This window comes from Hyperolius riggenbachi, chromosome 3 (genome assembly GCF_040937935.1).
Source record: "Hyperolius riggenbachi isolate aHypRig1 chromosome 3, aHypRig1.pri, whole genome shotgun sequence".
Lineage (NCBI taxonomy): Eukaryota > Metazoa > Chordata > Amphibia > Anura > Hyperoliidae > Hyperolius > Hyperolius riggenbachi.
The window spans coordinates 228,488,291-228,507,600 of NC_090648.1; the positions used below are offsets into that span (position 1 = coordinate 228,488,291).

The 19,310-nt window shown below is 44.7% G+C and overlaps 1 protein-coding gene across 3 annotated transcripts in view; it reads right to left on the reverse strand.

The window, feature by feature from the left end:
• Nucleotides 1–10,459, reverse strand: part of IMPDH1 (inosine monophosphate dehydrogenase 1) — a 210,830-nt gene extending 200,371 nt beyond the window's left edge. For all 3 annotated transcript variants that reach the window (XM_068275924.1, XM_068275923.1, XM_068275922.1), the window contains exon 1: nt 10,035–10,459. In XM_068275924.1, the coding sequence (XP_068132025.1) occupies nt 10,035–10,258 (224 nt within the window). In that variant the 5' untranslated portion in view covers nt 10,259–10,459. The remainder of the gene's footprint in view (nt 1–10,034) is intronic.
• Nucleotides 10,460–19,310: the final 8,851 nt, after the last annotated feature.

Sequence of the window (19,310 nt, forward strand, 5' to 3'; positions counted from 1 at the left end):
CACGAATACTTTTTTCATTTGAAACTTTAAAATTGATTTTCTCAAAAACGATTAGGTCTTTTTTAAAAAATGTTTAAGTTGTAGCCACTGATCACCTTTATCCCATGAAATTTTGGTGATTGTAGCATGTATGGGGGCTTTGGATTCTACATGTAATCACAGCTTAAATCCGAGTCGAATCCTGAGCTCTGATTCAAATCCCGATCACGATCTAGGCCTATCCGGATTTCAATATTGCCGTGGCCGGAGTTACTCGAATTCGTGTTTGGGGGGTATCCGAGCAACACTGCTTGCTATATCATTGTTATTCTTTTCCGGCCTACTTGTAATGCTAAGGAGCAGCATATTTTGGTGTTAAAATTACCATACACACACACACTACTTCTCTTGCCAGCCGATACTCCTAATAGGTGCCTGGCATCTAACCCTGTCTGTATGACCCTCTGGCACATAACCTCTTCTCTTTCAGCACAGCTATTTATTACTTAAAGGATTACTGAAGTGAGAGGTATATGGAGATTGCCATATTTATTTTCTTTTAAGCAATACTACCAGTAGTTGCCTGGCTGTCCTGCTGATCATCTGCTAATCTGCTAATACCTTTAGACATAGACCCTGAACAAGCATGCACAAAATCAGGTGTTTCTGACATTTTTGTCAAATCTTACAAGATTAGCTGCATGCTTGTTTCTGGTGTGATTCAGACACTGCTGCAGCCATTTATATTAGAAGGCAACTGGTGTTGTTTAAAAGAAAATAAATATGGCAGCCTCCATATACCCTTCAATTCAGTTGTCCTTTAACTTCTTTTTTTTTTTGTTTTTTTTACTAAGCACTTCTTCCTCAAAATTGACCATGACCATTTCCCTTTCCCAATAAAGTATATTCGCATATACTTCTAAGGGTTGTTGCACATCAAAAACCGCTAGCGGATCCGCAAACGCTAGCAGTTTTTGAAGAGGTTTTTTTCAGAGCAATTCTAGGCACGTTTAGGGCCCTTTACCACTAGCAGTCGCTAGCGTTCACGCTGAACGCTAGCGATTGCTGAATCGCAATTACCGGCGATTCCCCGACGTTTGCGGCCGCGATTTTGCTATGCTATGCACTGCATAACAAAATCGCGGCAAATATCCCTCCGCCGCGCGTTCGCGTTCCCGTAAAAAACGAATCGCGGTAGTGGAAATGACCTACCGCGATTCCTATGTTAAAAATCAAACCGTAGCGATTGTAAAATCGCTAGCGGTTTGCGTCTTTGCGATTCATGACCATGACCATTTCCCTTTCCCAATAAAGTATATTCGCATATACTTCTAAGGGTTGTTGCACATCAAAAACCGCTAGCGGATCCGCAAACGCTAGCAGTTTTTGAAGAGGTTTTTTTCAGAGCAATTCTAGGCACGTTTAGGGCCCTTTTCCACTAGCAGTCGCTAGCGTTCACGCTGAACGCTAGCGATTGCTGAATCGCAATTACCGGCAATTCCCCGACGTTTGCGGCCGCGATTTTGCTATGCTATGCACTGCATAGCAAAATCGCGGCAAATATCGCTCCGCCGCGCGTTCGCGTTCCCGTAAAAAACGAATCGCGGTAGTGGAAATGACCTACCGCGATTCCTATGTTAAAAATCAAACCGTAGCGATTGTAAAATCGCTAGCGGTTTGCGTCTTTGCGATTCAGCCAGCGCAAACGCGCTGGTGGAAAAGGGCCCTAAGAGGGATTTTCTAAACATGCCTAGCGTTTTTTTGGAGCGTTTTTGAGTATCTTTTTTTATATTTTGTTACAGTACAGCTGTTACTGAACAGCTACTGTAACAAAAACGCTTGGAAAAACGCTCTGATCTAGCGTTTTTCAGAGCGGTTTTCCACTTTCCTATACTTTACATTGAGGCAGAAACACCTCAGAAATCTCAAAAATGCTGCAGGACCCGAATATGCAGTTGGGGGAGAAACGAGCCTCTCTGGTGTGCACCAGCCCAGAACTGCTCTTGGGGCTTGATTCACTAAACCGTGATAACTCAAATATCACACCTTATGAAAAGATATCACACCTTATGAAAAGATATCGTACCTTATCAAAGATATCACACCTTATCAAAGTTAACATGCCTTATCAGAGTAGCACAGCGAGCGCTACGAACCCGCAGGGGCTCAGGGCAGGACAAGTGCAAGCATAAGTTCGTAGTTTTTATTAACCTCCTACCTTATCAAATATCCTTAATACATATAAACTTTTAAGTATGGCATCTCAATCTTGATTTTTATATTTAAAACATGTAACTTGATTTATGTTGTTTGTATCTGGACCGTTATTTGTATCTATATAAGAATAGCTGAAACAGTGTATAAATAAATTGAGATACCTTGCCCAGTTACTTTGTATTGCAAATAAATATGTATTTCCTGCAACATTCTTTCTGATATGCATATCTGATATAAACGTTTGCAGGTGCTTTACTTGTCTGTTTATTCTGCTTGGGGCTAGTAAAACATGACTGAAAGGAAAGCAATACATTATATGTTGGATATAACATGACTCTACTAATACTCCAGAAACCATGAGTTAATTCTGAGAAAATTATTACAGCTGGCCAGGGGCCTACATTTTGGGGCCTTTTCTATTACTTTCAATATAAACATGTGTTTCTTATTTAACCCTTAGACTGCATTGTAATGCAACGTTAAAGTCACAATGCAGCATTACAACACAATGCAAAAAAAGGTGGTAAACGATGCCTGGGATACACTAGAAACTGCAAAATGCTATCGCCATCACTAGCGGTTTGTGCAAGCTCTTTGAAGGCAATTTCAGCTGCGTTTTCTGGCGATTAAGCTAGCTCATATACAATGCATATGAGTGCAAATGCTCACAAAATTCTGCATGTCCTGCGAATTGCGATTTCCAAAATTACAATCGCCCTAATGGGCTCAACACCATAGCCTTGCCTTAACAAAGCGTTTTTACAAGCACCAGCAATTCTCAAAACTCCAAAATCACTGCAAAAAGCTCTGTAGCTCTGTGCCCCAGGCCTAATGTGTTGTGGTGCAGTGTAATGGCCCCTCGGTAACACGGCTTACCGGACTGCAATGCACCACCTATGCGATGTTCACAGTGCAGTGGGAATGTTGCGGTATAGTGACGGTGCGGGCACAGGACGGCAGCAGGGGCTGGGGAAAGCCCCAGATAAGTGAAACTTTTTTTTTGTAGGTTCAGTTAAGGTTCACTTTAAGAGTTACAGTGAAGCATAGTTTTCATTGAACTGTATGCTGCACTCTGGGGAGGACTGGGACCTATTGGCCTGGGGGGAAAACACAAACTAGAGGCCCGTTTTCACGGCAGCCCCAGCCCAAATGACATCACACACGTGCCCCACGTGCTATATGCCGGTAGTCACGTGGGAAATACAGCAAGGACACTCGAGGGACAGCGTGACAGGTAAAGTATAAATGCACTGGCACCGGGGGGGGGGGGGGGGGGGCACATAATACATTTTTAGTTACAACGGTTAGGGTTTCTATCACTTACACAAGTCCTGCAAGCAGCCCTTCTGGAGTCTAGGGACTGTCTGCAAGCAGCCCTTCTGGAGTCTAGGGACTGTCGAAAACTTTTCAACCTAGACAATATCTTATGTAGCTGTGCACATGCAGTTAACAATGGTGAGAGACCAGACAGATTTTTTTCCCCACGGACCCTGCAGGCAAGCCTCTGCTCTGTATCATGCTGTGTATACTTACTAGCTTGCCCGTCCTGCAATTGCTCTGTAATTGGGCATTTATTTCCCTCATTCAGCCTAGTGTTTCACATTGCCTTATACAAAAACCTGAATTCACCAGGCACAGTGCCAGCCCTAAATCACTAAATGAGAGGCAGCCTGGGGGGAAATCTCCCCCCGTCCCCCCTGGCCAGTACTACCCTGGGCCTGCACTGTGTGCGACACAAAGTGTGGGTAACGTGCCGTGCTGCTTTTCAGATCATTTGCATTGCATTCCTTCAATCCTGCTGCAACGGTCACTGTAAATGTGACCTTATAGGTCTGTATGGATACGAAAACACAGGGCATAGATGTCCATGGCAGTCTAAATGTAGCCATACGTCAGGCGACTTTGCGGCCAATCAACTATCTGATTAGAAAATCTTATTAGGAAATCGATGCTGCCAAGTACATGCCTGATCGACAATGCAACCCCCAGCACAGCCCCCAGCACAGATCAAATACCAGGCAGAGCGACCAGATCGCCCCCCCTTTTTTCCCCACTAGGGGGATGATGTGCTGGAGGGGTCTGATCGCTCCTGCCTGCATGTGGGGGGGGGCACCTCAAAGCCCCCTCCACCGCAGGAATCCCCCTCTCCCTCTTCTCCCTCCCTGTCCCGGAGATCGGAGACTGCACAGGAACGGATCTGTCCTGTGCAACCTTTAACAGGCACCTGCCTGTCATGTGACAGCGATCCCCGGCCGCTGATTGGCCGGGGATCGCTGATCTGGTACAACGCTGCTACTGTTAGCAGCGTTGTACAAATGTAAACAAAGCGGATTATTTCCGCTTGTGTTTACATTTAGCCTGCGAGCTGCGATCGGCAGCCAGCAGGCTGTTCACGGAGCCCCCCGCCGTGAATTGACAGGAAGCAGCCGCTCGTCCGAGCGGCTGTTTCCTGATTAATTAGCCTGCAGCCGGTGACGCAGATGTGCGTCGCTGGTCCTGCAGCTGCCACTTTGCAGACGCGCGTTATGAGTGCGCGGTTGGCAAGTGGTTAAATAATGAACAGGCGCTGGCCGGCGGTACACGTCCTTGATAATGTGTCCATGGCCGGGAGCATTTTGCGCATGCACACGATGTGCTATAACTTTAAATTAGTTCATGTTATCAGATCAGTCAATCTTCATAAAAGTAACAGTTATGATCTTATATCAATTTCACATTGACAAATTGAGTCTTCATGAGGCTGACCCAATATATGTTCTGCTAAAGAAGTAAGCACATATTTCTTGGCCTACCATACTGCTTAAGGCCTCTTTCACACCAAGACGTTGCGTTTTAGGGGACGTTAAGATCGCAAAACGTGCCCCTAACGCAACGCATGGTGGTGTTGAAGTTGGATGTCAGATTGAGCCACGTTATGCGGCTCTTGGTGTGCTGTTTTCTTTCTATCTACACTGATATAACAGCAGCTCCAGGATAGTGATGGGAAGTCTGGATCTTTTCAAGGATTCGGATGATTCGAATCGGATCATTGAAGAGATCCGGATCTTTGAACCGAATCATTTGAATAATTTTACTTATGGGAAGCAGACTGGGGGTGAAATGACTAGCAGGACAGGACTTTCCCTGCACTGTATATTCTATATGTTCCTGTTTCTTCCAGACAGACATCCACTGTGAACCGAATCGTTCATTGTGATGATCCGGGTGATTCCACTCACAAAAAAGATCCGGATCAAATGAATGATTCATTCATGATCTGGACAACACTATGAGTCCAGGTTATGTCACCACAGTGTAGTGAATATTAATTAGCCATGTGGCTAGTCACTGAGCATGTGCAAGCAGTCTAACGCAGCTAAAGCCCAGTATAATGCACAGCATGCTGCACTTTCCCAGAACGTGCAGCGTTACACTGTAACGCAACGTGGGCACTGTGAACAGCCCATGAATTTTTCATTACTGTGCGGTGGGCTGCATTACAGGCTGCTGTAACGTGCACCTGTAATGTCCCACTGTGAAAGCAGCCTTAAGGCACACTCTATCATGCGCTATGCTGTTATCACTCACACTCCTGCAAAGCAACAGAGCTGTCTGTACAGCACTCAGCCCCAAGCAGTCAACCAAGGGATCCAGTACCAATCCTGGCGGGTGACAGTAATTGTGCATGTGTATGCACCATTACTCACTACCAATATTTACTGTAACGGAACCACCTTTGACCAAGTTGGTGCAGTCTGGCAGCCTGGCAGGTGGTGAGGTGTGAGCACCTAAGACATATGCAAATCAGGAGTGAGTTAAAGCACACATGAAGTGTGCAGAAACTATGAAATAAAATCATTTGCGGGTTACAGTACTTACTCCTGACCTCCTTCCTGTTGCTTGTTGGCTTTAGGGTCCCTCCAATTTCCCATTACAGGAAGCTTTCTAGTCACAGCGTTCTGGAAGTTTACTAAGATTGTGAAAAAGCGCATTTGAACTGGGCATGCACAAGTTGTGAACCCTGAGCTTGTGCACATCTTCTTTCTTTTGTGCACAAGCCGTTGTTTTTTTGGGGCATGTGCAGTTCATAACACACAATTATTTATTTATTTATTTATTTATTTATTGTATTTATAAAGCGCCAACATATTACGCAGCGCACAATGGGGTTGATTCACTAACGTAAATAGCGCAAGTAACCTTCTGTTACTCCCGCTATTTAATCAGTGCGCCAGCTCCTTGCCAATAACGGGCGCTCTACTCATCCCGCCCTGAGCCCCTTTGAGTCCGGTGACTTTATAGGACGTGATCTCTGCACTCTAATTGGCCCAAAAAGCTGCCTGTAGCATGCAGGGACTTGAAATTAAGGCTTGCTGATTAAATAGCGCAAGTAACAGGAGGTTACTTGCGCTATTTACGTTAGTGAATCAACCCCAATGTACAGATGTGAATGCACCCATTGCAGGACCATTACAGTATGTTACTGTGCAATTATCACTGCAAAGCACATAGTATGAATGCACCCCAGTGGCGTAGCTGAAGAGCTTGAGGTCCCAGTGTGAGTTTTACATTGGGTCCCCAGCGCTCTATTGATATGAAGTCCCAAAACCTACCAAGGACCATTTCAGTGTCAGAGAAGTGTAATCAAAATAAGGAAACCGGTTGGTTAAGGATCACCACTATGCAATGTAGTCATATAGAGGTGTTTATTGCCAGCATAGCACCAATAAATAGCTTATAAGATGGATGCAGGAGGGCCCCTAATGGGCCCCTCTGGTCCAAGGGCCCCAGTGCGGTCGCAACCTCTGCATCCCCTATTGCTACGCCACTGAAATTAAAGTGAATCTGAAGCCTTATTAACCCCCTCCCTCAAACTGCATCCCCCCCAAAAAAAAACATAAAACATATACCTAAAGAGAGGGAAGGCACCACTCTGGGTCCTACAGAGCCTTCCCATTCCTCTCCTCATCCCCTCGTTCCCCCACAGGCCTGAGTGCTAAAGAAGACAGGCAGCTCTGTATTGCGCACGCGCGAGTGCACGAGAGAGGGCACTCGTGTGTGTGCAGTATGGAGCGGGAGCCCGAGTGCTCCCAAAGACTTCCAAAGCCCACCCAAAGCGGAAGAGAGTAGTCTCCGATGGGTCAGAGACTGCTAACGAGGGAGCCAGCTCAGGAACGACTGGATGAGAAGAGCAATGGGAAGGCTCTATAGGACCCAGAGCCTTCCCTCCCCTTAGATAAGTATCTGTTTTGTTTTTTTAATTTTCACTTCAGACTCTCTTTAAAGCATACATGTCAAATATCTGGCCCTCAGAGCTATTTAATTTGGCCCTCAAGTGGTTTCCCTACTTTGCATTATGTTTGGCCCATTATAGACCACCAGGGAAGCTATATTGGAGGTGAAGCCCTAGAACAACAGGGAAGCCATATGGGGGCGGTAGGGGGAAAGAGCTAAACACTAGGGAACTGTACAGAGAAGGGAAGACCACTAGACACCAGGGAACTGTATAGGAGTTGGGGGGGGCATTAGACACCTGGGAACTTTATATGGGAGAAAGGTGGCCAGTAGACATTGAGGTTGGCCCGTGACTAGGTCCCAGTGTACAATTTCGACCCACTTTGAATGTGAGTTTGACACCCCAGCTTTAAATGGAAACTAAAGTGACCGTAAGGTCCCCAATTTAATTTACCTAGGGCTTCTTCCAGCCCCCCGTAGTCGGCCTGGTCCCTCACTGTCTTTCTGCTCTTCTCTCTTCAGCCACTGTGCCCCTCTGAAATCTGCCGACTCAGCCAGTGGCGCATGTGCAACTGCAATTTTTTGAACTGCACAAGTACAGAATGCTCCCAGCTATGGAAGCACGATCAATGCCTGTGTGGCCTAGGGCCCAGGGTTGCCACCTCATCCAGTTCATCCAATTCAACCAGTACATATGAATTATACATGCCTTGTGGCTAGTTAGATGCAGTTTAGACACTGATTATGTGTGAGTAGCTCCAGAACCTGTATAACTTAGATGTGTCAGTATTTAAAGGGATGAGGTCTCAACCCTGCTAGGGCCATGCATGCAGCTTTCGGAGGGGCTGAAGGGAGAAGAGTGGAAAGACAGCGAGGGACCAGGACGAGTACAGGGGACTGGAAGAAGCCCTAGGTAAGTTAAACTTAAAGCGGCACTATGGCAAAAAATAGTAACATTTAAAATATGTGCAAACATAGACAAATAAGAAGTTATTTTTTTTACATAGTAAAATGAGCCATAAATGACTTTTCTCCTATGTTGCTGTCACTTACAGTAGGTAGTAGAAATCTAACAGAAGCGACAGGTTTTGGACTGGTCCATCTCTTCGTATAAATAATAAAGATATTCCCTAAAAAGGATTTAAACAATGATGCTGGCCAGCTTCCCTACTCGCTACACAGTTTTTTGGCAGTTGGACAGAGCAACTGCCAATCACTAAGTGCTTTTAAAAATAAATACCTGAGAATCCCCCATGAAGAGATGGACTAGTCCATAACCCTTTAAGTTAAAGGAAACCTGAAGTATTAAAAAAATAAATAAAGTTTCACTTACCTGGGGCTTCTGCCAGCCCCTGCAGCGCCCTGTGCCCACGTCATTACCATATGATCCTCCGGTCCCCCGCGGTGGCTCACTTTCACTTTTGCAGTCACAGTCCACTGCCCTGGCCGCATGCATCCTCGTATACGCTCCTGTTGTCGGAAGCATCCTGCGCAAGCACAGTAGAGATTTTCTCGTACTGCGCCTGTGCAGGATGCTCCCGATGCCGTGAGCAGGAGTGAGGATGAGTGCAGCAGTTGCAGTGGCCGTCGACTTGTATGTCGGCAGTGAAGAAACAAAGCCGTGGCGGGGGACTGGAGGATTGTTTGCTAAAGTTGCGGGCACAGGGCGGCTGCAGGGGGCTGGCAGAATCCCCAGGTAAGTGAAACTCTTTCTTTTTTCTTCTTCAGTTCCGCTTTAAGTTAGCCAGACATGGAAGCTTTAACATATTTCTCTGGACTTGGGACCATACATATATATTTTTTCTTTTACTTTTACGCCATGTTTCTAATATATCTATTAAACAGACCTTTTTTTATGCCAGTGTGAACCGGGCCTAAAGGCTCATACACACGTTGTGATTTTGTGCGCAATTCTCCCGCCAACCGCTGATTTGTTTTTTTGAGCGCGAGTGATCGTTTCCAAGTTCTGGCAAAATGGGTAGGAGTGCGTGATTAGGCAAACAACGCTTTGTTAATCGGATCTTTAAGATCCCTGACGTCTCCTGTGCAAAGTGCTGTGCAATTGTTTAAACTCTCGTTTGCGCCCATCCTGTGCTATCGCGTGATGTTGCGTGTTCCCGCGGGCATGAAGATGGGTTGGCAACGCTTGTCATCGGGTGACACCGCTGTAATCCATTTTCTTGCCTCTTCAGGTGTGTATTCAGTATTAGTGTAAAATCAGTAAGTTCAGCATAGTTCTCCCTTGCTTAGTTCTCTGTTTTGCATTGCATGATTTTATAATACAAACAAAAGTTATTTGCTAATTAAATGAAATATTTAATAGTAAAGTCTATCTGTGAGCCCAGAAGAAAAAAGGAGAGCATTGCTAATTACTAGTTCACCTGTATGGCAAGTCGCTAGTAGAAGGATCAAAGGAATACTAATTTGATAATTTGTGCAAATTGTGTTGTGTTTTGTATGCAGCTGGAATTGGTACAATGCAGATGCAGGAACTGCATTCCAAGCTGCATACAAAATGCAACATGCATGCAAAGTTAAAGAAAAAGTGAACTCCATGGAATCAAGCCTGCTTTTCTGTGTGACTGATGTTAACCAGAAGATATTAAACAAAACAAATTCCTTACCTCTCAGGTTCATAGCCAGCCTGTAGCCTGGTAGCACTGTACCTCTGAGCTGCTGTTTCATGCCCATGAAGATGTCCACTGTGTACAGGTGAGCAGCCATTAATCACTGCACGTCTCTGTGAGGAGTGAGTTGGGGAGAGTGGGGGGTCCTTTACCTCCCCTACAATTAGCCGATAGTCATACAGTCCTTGTTGAGCATCACCATCATACCTGTACCCATCCATGCCCAGCAGGAAGGTGTGCGCTTGTGCTGGGCAAGAATAACTGTAGAGCACTTGTTACATCCTGTTCATGTTGCTACAGGCAGTCTGGATAGTTTTCTGGGGGCTGAGGAGGAGCTGTGTGCTATGTGACTGTCCTTTAAGTTGTAAGACAGGTTGGTGCTGAACTCGTCCAGATCAGACAGAAGGCTGGCCTCTCTGAGCTGTGCTGTATCTGTCAAAGAGGATCGGAGTATTTAACATGCTGATAGCTGGGGAATTTGCACACTTGCAGATTCCCTGCCCCCTTTCCTCCCTGTGTGCGCTCTGTCTCCAGGAGCTGTCTCCACCCAGAGGACAATATGCTGCTTTCACCGGGGATGTCACTGTCGTGAGTTCTACCTTCTTCTGGGCACCTTTATCACGAGGGCCAGGCCTCCCAGCTGTGCTGATGTGAGCACGCTGCCTTCTCTGTGCTCACTGAGTAACAACAGGCAGAGCAGATAAGGACTGAACAAGCACTTCCTTAAAGTGACTGTGCAGCTTGTCGCAAATCTAATACAACAGCTGTTACCTTGATGAGAACACACTTCCTAGACTCCTGTCATGCTTTCTCTTTCACTCGCGTACTAAAGAAGTACTCCAGACAAAATTATTATTTTTCTTTGAAATGTAGACCTTGTCAATATTACAAAAACAACCTTAAGGTGGGTACACACATCAGATAAAAGTCTTTGGAAAATGAAAGATCACAGACCAATTTTACCCCCTTCCATGTAGTATAGGAGCCATACTCTACACCAGGGGTCAGGAACCTTTTTGGCTGAGAGAGCCATAAACGCCACATATTTTAAAATGTAATTCTGTTAGAGCCATAGAATATGTTTCAAACCTGGACAGTGCAAATGCACAGCAGATGGCTCAGGTCCCTGTTACTATGGTGATGTGTATACAGTTGATCCGCCAGGCAGCGGGAGTGTCAGATACGTCTTCAGCTTCTGTTGGGTTTCAGCAACATCAGCAATTTCCCCGAGGGCCAGACAGGAGAAATACAGACTAAAAGCTTGTACAATTATCTAGCTGACTTGGGAGTTGATTCACTTTGTAAGACAAGATCCCCACACTTTGGCCCAATAGGCTGCCTGTCAAGTAACAGGCAGCCTATTGGGCCAATAAAAGTGCGGGGATCTCGTCCTAAAAAGTCACTGGACCTGACAGGATCCAGGGTAGGACAATTGGAGTGGTTGTTAGTTTTGGGGGGAAGGCGAGCAAGTTAGTAGTGCATGCTACAGCAGTAGCGTGCCTACTTTGAAAATGTTATTTGCGCTGCCACACAAAGCTGCGCTACTTGATCAGTGTAGCTTAGTAAATCAACCCCTACTGATTTGTATGTGAGCCAGATGTAGCCATCAAAAGAGCCACATCTGGCTCCCGAGCCATAGGTTCCCTACCCCTGCTCTACACAGTCTATTCTATTGAGCTGAACTCCCCATCAGATAAAAATCTTTGCAAGATGCTGCACACAAAAATACTGTACACATGCAACAGATCAGTAACTGCAAAGATCTGTTCCTTTAAAAGATCCGTTCCTGCAAAATGCATTGATAGTCTATGATATCTGCAGATCTCATACACACCTTGTTTAACGGACATTCATCTGCAGATCAGACAATTATCTGCCGATCTGAAGATCCATCCTGGTGGATCTGATCTGCAGATAATTGTCTGTTAAACAAGGTGTGTACGAGATCTGCAGATATCATAGACTATGAATGCATTTTGCAGGAACAGATCTTTTGCAGGAACTGATCTTTTGCAGATACTGATCTGTTGCATGTGTACAGCATCTGTGTGTGCAGCATCTTGCAAAGATTTTTATCTGATGAGTTCAGTTCAATAGAATAGACTGTGTAGGTATGGCCCTCATACTACATGGAAGGGGGTAAAATTGGTCTGTGATCTTTCATTTTCCAAAGACTTTTATCTGACTTGTGTACCCACCTTTACTCTCGGGATAGCTGCAGTTTAGTAAAAGTTGTGTTTGTTTGTATTAATGTAGTAAACACATTAGATAATAGCTGGCTGATGATGACCGCTTCGGATAATGATAGTTGGCCTTTTTAATGGATGTACACCAACATTTCTTAAGAATCCAGCATGTTTACATAAATGTAACCCTAAATAAACTTTACATGGCCAGACTGTATGCTGTGTGGCCACTAGCAGAGGCATAACTAGACTGACTAGGGCCCTCCTGCAAAAATTATAGCATTTGGTCCCCGAACCCCATGCAGGTCATATTATCGGGAGCCATCGAACGGCAGCAGAGAGTGGTCTGCTGTGAAGCAGCATCTGGAAGCAGGAATAAATTAAAAACGCTCCACTACTTGCTACTCCCCATGGCGGGAGGAGGTGGCTGGGACGTTTTTTGTGAGTGAAAATGGCTGCACTTGTGGCTGAGGAGAGGGAGGAGGAGGGGCCCCCAGAGTCTCCTGGCCCCCCTGCGGTGGCGGTGGTCACAGGGGTGATTGCTATGCCCATGGCCACTAGTCAGTATAATAATGTGTGGTAGGAATGCATAAAGAAAGAAGCAAGAATGCATAAAGACAGATAAAACCATATATATAAAAATAAAATAAAGGGAACACTTAAAGGGAATGTCCGAGGTACTTTAAAAAAAAATACTTACCCGGGGCTTCCTCCAGCCCCTGGCAAACATCATGTGCCCTCGCCGCAGCTCCACTCCCTCGCTAGGTCGCATCTACTGCGCCTCCACTGCACCTGTGCCCGAGTCGCTTGCAGTCACGCTGACATTATCTGGAGTGTACTGTGCAAGCAAAGTAGTTCTGCGCCTGCGCAGTACACTCCAGATGATGTCAGCGCAACCGCGAGCAGCTCTCGTGCAGGAGAGGTCGGCATCTGCACTGGAGGGGAGCCCAAGCCACAGGTTGGGAGCAGAGCTGGGGCGAAGGCACAGGACAGCTGCCAGGGGCTGGAGGAAGCTCGGGTAAGTATTTTTTTTTCTTTAAGTACCTTGGACTTTTCCATTAACCAACATAATGTAACTCCAAATCAGTCACACTTGTGTGAAATCAAACTGTCCACCTAGGTAGCAACACTGATTGACAATCAATTTCACATGCTGTTGTGCAAATAGAATAGACAACAGGTGGAAATTATAGTCAATTAGCAAGACATCCCCAAAAAAGGAGTGGTTCTGCAGGTGGTGACCACAGACCACTTCTCAGTTCCTATGCTTTCTGGCTGATGTTTTGTTCACTTTTAAATGCTGGCAGTACTTTCACTCCAGTGGTAGCATAAGATGGAGTCTATAACACACACAAGTGGCTCAGTTATTGCAGCTCATCCAGGATGGCACATCAATGTGAGCTGTGTCAAGAAGGTTTGCTGTGTCTGCAGGGCCGGGCCGAGGCAGAGGCGAGAGAGGCTCCAGCCTCAGGGCGCAGTGTAGCAGGGGGCGCAAGGCGGGCCGAGGCAGAGGCAAAAGAGGCTTCAGCCTCAGGGCACAGTGTAGGAGGGGGCGCAGGGCTGGGCCGAGGCAGAGGCGAGAGAGGCTCCAGCCTCAGGGCGCAGTGTAGGAGGGCGCACAACTCACTCAGCTATCATTCCCCTTTTGTATTTGAAGCAGAGAGAAATAAGAAAAGGGATAGATTAAGGTGTTGGGGGTCCTGGGGAGCCTCTTAGTCTAATAACAATCAGTGTGTGACGGCTGGGGTGGGAGGAATGAAGGGGGCACACTTTGATGTCTCAGCCTTGGGTGCTGGAGGACCTTGTCCCGGCTCTGTGTGTCTGTCAGCATAGTGTCCAGAGCATGGAGGCGCTACCAGGAGACAGGCCGTTACATCAGGAGATGTGAAAGAGGCCATAGAAGGGCAAAAACCCAGCAGCAGAACCACTACCTCCACCTTTGTGCAAAGAGGAACAGAAGGAGCACTACGGCAGTTAAATACAGTGAGTACCACAATACTTCAGTAGCGCGGCTGCTACTACATCAATTGACATAGGCCTCAATTCACTAAGCAGTTTAGACTAGTCTACAGAGGGTTTTAAGTCTACTGATGGTTTGGTCAGTTGCATCAAAGGGGAATTCAGTATTACCAAATGTTTTAGACCTGTTTTCAGACTTGGTCTAAACCATTCGGTAATTAGGTCAGGAACGCAGGCTAAATGATCAAAAGATGCAATTCACAAACTAGTAGCTATGACTGACATCCTTCTCCTCTGATGAGCTCTCCTCTGGATACAATTAAACTCCTGGATAATTATTCCAAAAGGTTCCATCCTCACAGCTAAAATACCTCACAGAATTACTTTACCTACAGAAATCAGTTGGTCTAATCTCAGTCAGAAAAAGTGGGCGTGGTTACTCCTTGTTTGTCTTTGTGAATTGTGTAATTACTGAATGTTAGACCAGGTCTAAAATCAGGTCTAAAACATTACACCAAACCATAAGTAGACTAAAAACCATCTGTAGACTAGTCTAAACTGCTTAGTGAATTGAGGCCATAATGGTGTCCGCAATAGTAAAGTATTGCGGTTGTGATACTTCACATCTCGCTGCAGATGAATGGAGCTGCCGGAACTTAGTAAGGCGCGCACAATTTAGGAGTGCATGCTACGTAGCACTACACTGTATTTAACTTGCGCTGGTGACTTAAAGGGAAATGAAGCGACTAATTGGTCCTTAACTGCAGTGACCTGAAAAACTTCAGGTATTATATCAAAACATAGATTCCAGAAATCTGAGACTACTGGACAGGACCACTATGAGTGCACCCTGTCAGTCGGGGCTGAACCACCCTGAAAACATAGATCATTATTAGCAAGCAGTCCCCATTTAAAGCGGACCCAAACCAAACTTTTTTTTTTAATTCAAAATATTTAGTTGCACCACTCTAACACATACAAAGATAAATAAACACTCCTTCAAGCCTATGAGCATTTCAGTGCATGATTTTCGCCCTTCTCTCTTCATAACTAGGGTTATACAGGTGGCAGCCATTACTTCTGAGCTTAGTAGGAGGTTTTAGATCATGGGTGTCTTTGTCATCAGCTACCCTCCCTCACAGGGGCGTCGTCTATGTGAAATCTCACACAAGCTGAGATCACCTCCCCGTGACATCATCAGTTGCAGCCTGTGTTTTGTTTTTGTTTTTTATCTCCTCCACCAGACTGCCGGATTCTGTCCCGGCAATATGAAAGGAAGGGAGGGGTTCCTCCCATAAATGTAAAATATTTTATATTTGTCATCATGCAGCTGAAAAAAAGGCTGCTATTGAATATTATAAATTAGAAAATGGATTTTATTTTTGAAATATTGAATTTTTAATTTGGGTCCACTTTAAACAACTGCCTGGGTGTCCTATACGGATCTAAAATAATAGGGTCTTTCTTTGATAATACAATTAGTGGAGGCTCTGCCCATTCCATCAAAAATATCCTGCCAATCCTTCATGTCAAGCTTATCTTGCCATTTCAACATGGGAGGGATAACTTCTGGTAATTGCTGATACCACATTTTTGATTAAATAATGGCAATCAGACCAAGAGGGCCAAGGAGAACTCTATCCCTATCTGAGCAATAACACCAGATAATGGACTCTTTACAGACTGAAGAGCAAACCCCCTGAGCTGTGGATACTTAAAAAAATTCTCTGTCAGGGAGCTGAAATTTGTCTCTGATCTCAGGCCATGAGAGAAGTTTGCAATCTGATAGCAGATCTCGTACATAACTTACCCCAGAGGATAGCCAAGAAGCAGGGCCGGTTCTAGTAACAGTGGGGCACCAAGACAAAATTAACCAGGGGGCCCCCCAGTAGACACCCCCTCAACCAAAAAGCGGCAATAAGGACCCTTTGTTGCCTTCAAATTTCTCCCAGTACTCCTGAGCCATGGGCTGACACTCCATGATTCTGCTGACGACTCTGCAGGGTCCCTGGGGAGCAACAGTTAAGTTGGGGGGAGACACCTTGGGGGCCCTACAGGCTCTGGGGCCCTGGGGCAATTGCCCCCTTTGCCTCTATAGTAGCCCTGCCAAGAAGTCTAGACAGATGCCTCACATGCAGAGGAGAATACCATTTTGAAAAAAAAAAAAGAGACTCTCTATCCAAATGTAAGCCTAAACTAGAGAATTTCTTAAGAAAGGATTTCTAGATACATAAAGTCTCACGTATGGTGTGGGATGCAGGTGGCATCTAGATAGCCGGACTGGTCCACAATAAACTCTCAATAGGGAAAGGGTAAGTCAACTCCACCTTTAGGTCCACCCAACAATCCAACATCTCTAGGAGTAGGCTCCCACTGTAGGGACTGTGCTACTCTAGCAGCATAATAATACTACATAAAGATAGGGGCTCCTAAGTCTCTAGTTGATTTACCTTGCACAAGATACTGATATTTAATCCTTGGAGGCTCCTCCCGCCCCCCCCCCATACATTTTGTAAAGAGAGCTAGAATTTTGGGCAAAAGATTAATTCTGGATACAGTGGTATATGCGCTCCTTAGCGGACAAACAATAATCAATACCAGATATAAATAAGTCTCTAATGATCCTATACAATATACAAATGCTGGCTGGATGGATCGCTACACAACTGGGTGAGTATTGACACCCTAAAATGAATGTAATTGAAAAGTACAGCGCTCTCACACCAGCTACATATAGTCCAAAAATAACCTTCCCAATTCATATGATAGTTCTCAACAGTTCACAATAAGGTCCACTGATCTTAGCCTTCCTTCGCAGTAGTAAGTATCACGCTCACCAGATTTGATGGCTGACAAGCTACAATCAGCATATACAGCATGTATCAGATGTCATCTGCCGCTCCCCTTTCAAAATTCCTCTTGTGCGTACCTCAGAGCAAACAAACACATGGCATAGCGTAATACTGTTTAGATGGTGAAAAAGGCACACCTCCACCTGTGACACTGATCACCCGTGTATTCAAACAAGTCACCACACTCCCAGTGTGTATGAATAATATAGTTGCGGGCTCACCAGATTCAAATGCTGATCATATATAGGACCAGCTAACAGCGCTTTAGTGATCAATCAGCCTCCCGAGTCCAGCAGAGTCTTCTCCCTTCAAAAGACTCAAAGCGGAATCGCCATAATATAATACCGTTTATTAAAACACTAAAAGATACATAGTGCACTCACATTTCGTACTCCAAACATGCGCATGTAATAAAAGTTGCTATGGACGTCCTCCTGGTTGCAAAACTCGCGTCTCCACACAGCGCCAAATATGGGCCAAATATGCACCAAGCGTAGCAAATATCTTTATGGATGATTGGGAAATGGGCATATTGGCACACCCAGAAAGCACCAATGTAATCTCCTGGAAAAGATATATCGATGACTTGGTATGGTTGTGGAGGGGAACGGAGGATCAACTCACTCAATATGTTGAGTGGCTGAATCAGAACGATAAGGGCATTACATTGACGGCCATTTGGAGTAAGGAAAACATCGAATTCCTAGATGTAGTCATTTATAAAGAGGAGCAATCATTGGGCACCAAGACGTTTTTCAAAAAAACTGACCGGAATGCCTATATACCAATTAAGAGCTGCCATCATAGAAATTGGCTGAACAGTGTCCCGAGGAGCCAGTTCACGAGAATAAGGAGAAATTGTACGAAAATTGCCGATTATGAAGAACAAACTGAAATGTTATTACACAGATTCCTGGAAAAGGGGTATCAAGAAGCCCCCCTTAGAAATGAAATAGAAACGATAAAACATTACGATAGAAAAATTATGTTGAGGGAAAAACCAGAAACTCGTGAAAACGGTAACTTTGAATATGTCATATGTTTGGATTTTAATATGCAGCACAAAGAGGTAGAACGTATTATAAAGAGATACTGGGGACTATTGCTCAATGATCCGGTTTTGAAGCAGAAAATATCCTCACAGCCGAAATTCATCTATAGGAGGGCGCAAAACTTACAGAGAACACTGGTTAAAACCTGTATAGACGAACCAAGGGTAAAAAATCGTACAGATATGTGGGGACAGAAAGGGTTCTTTCCCTGCAAAAAGTGTAATCCTTGCCTGACGGCTGTCACCAAGAAGATGACACATAACATATCTAGTGTCACTGGAGAAGAGTTTGCTATTAAGGAGTTTATTACATGCACCAGTACACATGTAGTGTACATTATTTGGTGCCCGTGTGGACTCCAATATATTGGAAGAACAAAAAGAACGCTCAAAGCTCGGATAAATGAGCATGTTAATAACATTCAGAAAGGTTTCCGTAGCCATAGCCTGTCCAGGCATTTTGCAGAGAAACATAACTGCAATGCCTCTCTTATGCAGTTCTCTGCACTCCAGAAACTTACAACCAAATGGAGGGGGTGTCATAAGATCCGGGAAATTTCAAAGCTTGAGACCAAATGGATATATTTGATGAAAACAATGAAGCCGGGGGGATTGAATGTGGACCTTGACCTGAACTGTTTTTATTGCAGATGATTAGCCATTTGAAGGGTAGAATTGTTTTTTAAGGGGTGTTATACATGTGGCCAACAGGGTTGGGGCTCATTGTGGAAATTTTGCATTTTTGGGTAAGTGTAGAAGTTAGATTGTATACAGATAGGGAATTATATTTCTAATTCTGTATACACACAATGGGTAGTCATTTAAGGGATTTGAGACAATGGGCCATATGCAATTCACTTTTTCACCTGAGATTTCTCCTAGGAGATAATTTTTCATCTTTGATTTAAAATAACTTTTCAGCAATATTCAACTAATAAAGTACCAAAAAGTAGGTGAAAAAGTACTGTCAAAATTAATTTGAGTATTTTCTTGCTTTCTGGTGGCTTAAAAAGAATTTTATTGACAAGTTTAAAATTATCACCTAGGAGAAAACTCAGGTGAAAAAGTGAATTGCATATGGGCCCATGAGTTTGTTTTTATACATAGTGATGATTATCAATATAGTGTCCTTTGGATGTATAAGATTGGGCACACCAGGATGTCACACATGCCCCTCTATTTTGAGATTAAAATTTGCTAAATTCAACTATTAAGTTACGTACGT